General features: G+C 42.8%; 1 protein-coding gene across 1 annotated transcript; it reads left to right on the top strand.

The window, feature by feature from the left end:
* Nucleotides 1–5267: 5267 nt before the first annotated feature.
* Nucleotides 5268–6482, top strand: LOC117293559 (neuropeptides capa receptor-like). Its single transcript, XM_033775918.1, has one exon. It carries the CDS (start codon nt 5268–5270, stop codon nt 6480–6482), a length of 1215 nt encoding a protein of 404 aa, XP_033631809.1.
* The last annotated feature ends 325 nt before the right edge of the window (nt 6483–6807 follow it).

Raw genomic sequence — 6807 nt, forward strand, 5'->3', positions numbered from 1 at the left:
GACTGGGTACGGTTTCTTAGTCTTTATGGAAGAGACATGATTCGCAAAGCGAAGACTAAGTTTGGTCTTAGTCTCTCCCACATATTGTAGCCCACATCTCTTACATGATATGACATAGACTACATTCGACGTGCTGCATTCAGAGTCGGTCTTGATGTTGTATGAAGAGCCAGTGGTATGACTCTTCACCTTAAGTGAGGGCTTAATGTGCAGACACGTTTTGCATTTGGAACGGGTACATTTGTGACAGCCCAGTATATCTGTCGGGGGTTGTGTTTGGACTGTACCTGGGGGAAGTTTGGCCCTGACTAGTATGTCACCAAGGTTCTTAGGGCGGCGGAATGCAACCATGGGAACCTCAGTGATTGCTGAGTGTAACCTGCTGGAGGAGTGAAGTATAGGCATGTTATTATTGAGAATTGAGGGAAGTTTGGGTAGTTTGGGGTGGAAGGTGGTGACCAAAGCAACTCTATTGGTAGGAGCTTTTTTAGCTCCCGGGTTAGTCAACAGAGTATGACGAGGTACGTTGAGAGCCCTGTTGATAGCAAGTTGGACCCTACGTTCGCTGTGTCCCCGAGATACAAGGTGTTTCCTTAGCTCTGATGAGCGCCTCTTGTACAGGGTATCTGTGGAACAGATACGCCTGATACGTAAGGCCTGACTGTAAGCAATTGCCTTCTTACAGTGACTAGGGTGACAGCTATTGGAGAGAAGGTACTGGTGGGTGTCGGTGGGTTTACTGTAAACATCTGTGACAAGGCCATTAGGAGACTTGGTTATTGTCACATCTAGAAAGTTCACACTGGTGAGAGATTGTTCGGTAGTGAAATGAGTTGATATGGTCAATAAACTCATCCAAGCTGTCTTGGTCACCACACCAGATGGAGAAAATATCATCAATAAATCTCCACCAAACTAGAGGTCGGTTGGGGGCGGAGGACAGGAGTCTGTCCTCCAACTGAGACATGAATAGGTTAGCATATGAGGGTGCCATTTTGGTACCCATGGCAGTACCCTGTACCTGTAGAAAATGCCTGTCAGAAAATGTGAAATTATTCTTCATTAGAATGTGGCTCATGAGTTCCTTAATATGACTCACTGAGGGGCGGGACTGATTACTAGCATTGAGGGCAGAGACACATGCACTCATGCCTTCATGATGGGGTATGTTGGTATACAGTGATGAAACATCAAAAGTAACCAAAATAGCAGAGTCAGGTATTTGGTGCTTGACCTCATCTAGTTTGTGGAGAAAGTCTTTGGTATCCTTGATGAAGGAATGAATACGGCAGACTAAGGGTTTGAGGAAGCTATCGACAAACTCAGAAATGCGCTCTGTGGGGCTACCATTCCCAGATACAATAGGTCTCCCCGGGTTATTGGGCTTGTGTATCTTAGGTAGAAGGTAGAACCTTGCTGTACGGGGGTCATGTGGGAGGAGATAGTTAAATGTATCTTTCTCAATATCATTGGCATTATAAATCTTAACCAGGGTGTCACTGATATCTTGGGAGAAAGATTCAGTGGGATCAGAAGCACATTCAATGTAATGATCAGTGTTACTGAGCTGTCTAATAACATATAACATACAACATACATAATAACATATAACATAATAATAACATATAACATACATCCCCACATTATTTGCTATCCTGCCATGGTTTGGTAATGGGTTGAATAAAATCAGGGGAAAAACAAGATGGCCTCCGTTATATGTTAGAGTTCAATGTTAGGGTTAGTTTGACTATAGACAGTATCGATCGACCTTATGAATGGACGTCACCACGCCGCCATCTTAGAGGTCAGACGCTGATAAAACAATGGAAAACGTGCATCTGTGTATAGCGTACAGGATGAGCCTTTCTTCTGCTGACCTCTATCTGAGGGCGCCAAACTCAAATGAGGTCGTGTGCACGAGGTCTACGAGTCAAGAGGAAAATAATATTCAAAAGGTTATGGAGATTCTAAGGTTGATCCAGGAACCCGATATAAGACAGAGCATCATAATACAGTGGCTTGTGTTGCACCAAGTGTTGTAACCAAGGTGGGCGGTGCTGATGGGCCGGCTTTGCCCAGCACTCTGAGCAAACACACCGTGCCGCCAAGCACAAATTTTCCCCAAATTGATTCCAACTGTCTACTGTGCATTGATTCGAGACACAGCTAATGGTTAGGAGTATCTAAATAAAATGTCACTGAGAAATAACACATTTCAACTTATTGCATGGCCTCATAACGTAAACAGTTTGGAAACTTGACATCGTGCCTGAAGCTTGCACTTTAGCAATAATGGCCCATAATTAAACATGATTAATTTTGTTGATTCATCCGCCCTTGGTGCATGGACTTCGCAAAAATTGATTGATAGCCCACTAAAATTTCTACAACCCTGCTTGCACCTACGTCCATAACAAACACATACGTGTATAGACATAGGCTGTTGCTAGCTAATGTACCGCTAATCAGATAATCGAAGAAAAATGACCAATGGATACGTAATCGGAGCAATATAAGGCCACCCCAACCGTAAACAACCTCAGTCAGTTCGATCTGTATCATCACAACATCCTTCAGCAGCGTAATCCCACACAAAAAAATACTTTATATACAACCATGATAATCCAGCTAAGTAAACATATAATATCCAGTTGTATAAATTCGTATGGATCAGTCAACCTTGGAGCATTATTGCCCAGCTTTAAAGCGACTACAAAATCGCTCCAGATGGTAAGAAAACCCGAATGAAATGAAATTCTAATTCGGCCAAACAAGCATCAAACACTTATTTCATTGCCAGCCCCACAAGACTACCCGGTAATTGCAAAACATCAATAATCACGAAACTTCACCTTTAATTTATAAATATAAAATATAACATATTTAATATTTGTCTACTTTCAACTGTGCCTTGAATGTTGCTTATTGTGTTTACTTGCATACTACTTCAACCCCTAATAAAGGACAACAATTCTAAGCGAACGATGCTTGGTTAAATCTTGCACTCTCGGTATCTGTCGATGTTTCAAACAAACCCAAATTATAGGCTAAAGGAGAATAGTCAGAGCCTCGTCAGAATTAGCTCTTGATACTCTATTATGCGCACTATGAACAAGACTTATACGATGAAAATATTGTGTTGACGGAGTTAAGTGAGGATGTCATGTTGCAACCAATGTTACACCAACGAGAATGACTACACTTGACAGATTCAAACAGTTTCAAAGTGGCAAACCACCCTCATAATGTACACATGTTTTTAAATCAACAATTTCATCGACGAAGTGTATGTTTTTTACTGTATGTGCTGGTATTAAATGCTCGGTGGTATTTATTTAGGCATTGTTCATGATCAGGTTCTCGTTTGATGCCTGGTACATGTACAACAACGACCATTATCGTTGTAGGGTATGGATTCAGTAGCCAGGACAACTTTGGTATTTTTTGTTATTATTTGTCTTTCAACACGTCTGTATCTGTTTGTATTGGAAAGGCATTTTTGTTTGTATTTGATCCCGCGATATTAGAAACTTTGCTGACTTCTAGTCGGCTACAAGTCGGCTACATATAAGTAAAGATGGTACTATTATAGCAATCATAAGCCCATAATAGACACAAACTTGAAAATGTTGTGTATTTGGCTGCTTAAATAATTAAGTGAAATAGTGCTATTTACTGTGCTATAATAACTTGCTAAGATCAAGTTTATGGCAGCATTGCTTTAATATGAAGCCATTTCCAAACAAAACTACAAAGAGAATCAGACAAACTTAACGAGGGAGATTTTCCCCATATCAAAAACCACCATAAATTCAGTGCTATCTAATATGTGTTTTTGCGCAACTGTTTTTGTCAGGTTTTGTTTTCACACTTGCACCGATGCAAGGACGTTAAATAGATGATGTATTCGCCAATGGTGTTCCAATCTCTAATGCGTAAATCATATAGGCTGATGAAAAGCGTGCACAAGGTTGAAGTCTTATACGGCCATAATTAAATTGGTGATTTTCCATCTTTTACTCGTCTCTAACTCGCAGACTACACGAAAGTTAAAGGGATGGCATGGGATTTGTTGCTATGCAAATAGTCATTCGTTCACGTATTTCAATAGTAAACCTCTGGTAATATTAAAGAAGGGTGTTTTTTTTTTTTTTTTTGGGGGGGGGTGGGTAAATAGCGTATAAAGGTAATACATTGTTGGTGTGATTTATGCAGATATCATTATTAAGATTTCACTCCACCTACACCAAGTTGAGAACATTGAGATTCGTTCAGATTACTAACAATAATTAAAACCACTTGGCAATTTTTTGTACACCATCAATCATTTTTAAATTTTATTTTATATGCTAGCTAATTTTGGGGACCCCTCTTGGGTCTATGGGGACCTGGCTTCATACGTCCACAGTACGCCTAGTTGATCTATTGCTCTTTACTTTACGCTCCATGGCAAGTCACTGCTTGGATATTGCGAATCAACAGCCCCCGGCTAATTCAGCAAGCTATAGTGTGTATCACTGCCACACAGCAATATTCTCTCATTGACTTGCCGTGTATTGGGATGTCAGCTGACGAGACCCCGGATTCAGCACATGCCCTTAACACCCCCCCCCCTTTACTAACGACAGGGGCCCGGACTACCTGGAAGATGCACCCCAAAGGGGGTGAGAGAAAGGTTTGATGAAATGACTTCTTCCATAATTAAAACTGTGGTCCCATGGCACACTGCTAACGAGGGTACGTCCATCTTTTAAATTACATTATTCGGTCATTTACCAGCATATATCGCTGTGACTGTGCAGCTTCGTGGGCGTGACTGTATGGGCTGAACGAACGAATGAGGAGACAGACAGCGACGCGATGGTGCAGTGGTTGGCTGCTGATGTGCATCCGTGTATCCCTGTACTTGTCGCCTGCTTTTTTTCCCGCTGCTATTCGTTTTTATAAGTCGCCACGTCTGCCTCAGCCCCTCAAAAGAGGCAAGTTTTAACAGATGGATGAACACTTAGCTTGTGCAGATCGTGGTGGATGGCTAGCTAGAGAGCTCCTCGACAATCACACCATAGACTTGACTTTCGGACTTGTCATTTTTACTCTTCTCTAGTCCTGGGATTGGATTGTGCTTGACCCCCTCGAACCTACGAAAGCTTTACAAAGACAGAGGAGAAGAAATCAGTTGTCACACTGGGATGGGAGCATCGTTCTGCACGGGATAACGGTGGTTTTTCTTCTTATCACATCGTTGCCAAGCCACATATACTGCAGAGATGAATGTATCTAACATCACATCACCAGGTCCCATGGAGTACCAACGTAACATAACACCGTACCAGTTGGACCACAACTACTCTGACTATTATGAGTTGTATCCTAACAACATGCCCGACTCCGACGACTTATACACGATAGAGAGTTTATCCTACCACCCATCCGAACTTATCATTATCACCTGCATCATGCCGACCATCCTATGTCTTGGGTTAATAGGCAACTTAGCCTTCCTCTTTGTGGTGTTTCGGGTGCGCTGGATGCGCACTGTGGTGAATTTCTATCTGATAAACTTGGCGGCAGCCGATATCTTATTCCTGTGTGCCGCTATTGGCGAGAAGATTGGCATGTATGTGAACAATCCCGTCATGTATGACGAGTCGTCCAAAGGTAAAGTGGGCTGCATCATAATGGCCTTCGTCAAAGGTTGGTGTTACTATACTTCTATTACTTTGGTAACGTTGGTCTCGGTGGGTCGCTTCTATGCCGTGTGCAAACCGCACGATTTCAAACTCAATAGTAAGCAAAGAGCTTTGAAACTTATCTCAGCAACTTGGCTGGTGTGTTGCATACTGGGTGCTCTCGTCATACCATCCAAGTCGATGGCCAAGAAAATGTACTATTATCCCGAGTTGGACCCCAATGAGGATTTTATGGAGTTCATCAACAACCCACGGTATGTGGAGACCTGCATGCCGACATCGGGAATTAATTGGATCGCGTATGTTACAGATGGTGCCCAAGCCCTGCCGTTCTTGATCGCCATGTCAGGAAATATCAAAATCTACGTGAGTATATACCGGGCCCTGAACGACCGGGTCACCAAAACCACACGGCAGAACTCCCGGGAACGAAAGACCGAAATGCGGGATAGGGTCAGCCGCATGCTGATCGCCAACGGGACAATTTTCTTCTTGTGCCTGGCCCCGTTCGAGATAACGTCCCTCTCCGAGATGATTATGAGGAAGGGGCTTGGCGACAGCACCACCCGCCGGACTTGGACCCAATTCTGCCGGGTGATGATGTACCTCAACTCGGCAGTCAACCCCGTTATTTACAATATAACGAACCCCAGGTATCGTCAAGCCTTCCTGAGAGCCTTCAGTAGGAAGCAAGACCGTAGGAATGAATCCAAGTCGCCCTCAACGGTACAGCTAAGCCATCTGCGTGGCGAGAGTCAAGAATCTAGAGTGAAAAAAGATGGATCACATTGAACTTTCTGGTACAGCTTTCCCAAAATATCCCTAACAGAAGGGACTGATACATTTGTACATCCTAAATAAATAGTTGTGCAGACAATTTACCTAAAAAGGGATAGACAATTAAAGGGGGATCTCGAAAAGTAGTTTCTTCTGTGACAAAGAGAAAGGATTTTATTCGAACAGCTGTGAGGCCACACAAAAACTTTGCTGAGAAAATAAAATTAGCTGTTGCAAACAACTTACCAACCAAATGGACCAATGGTATATATGCAAAAAATAGTTAATGGCCTGACGTTTTCGACCCTAGCAGAGTCTCGAAACGTCAGGCGATTAACTA

The sequence above is a fragment of the Asterias rubens genome, chromosome 8, assembly GCF_902459465.1.
Source record: "Asterias rubens chromosome 8, eAstRub1.3, whole genome shotgun sequence".
In the NCBI taxonomy this organism is placed as follows: Eukaryota; Metazoa; Echinodermata; class Asteroidea; order Forcipulatida; family Asteriidae; genus Asterias; species Asterias rubens.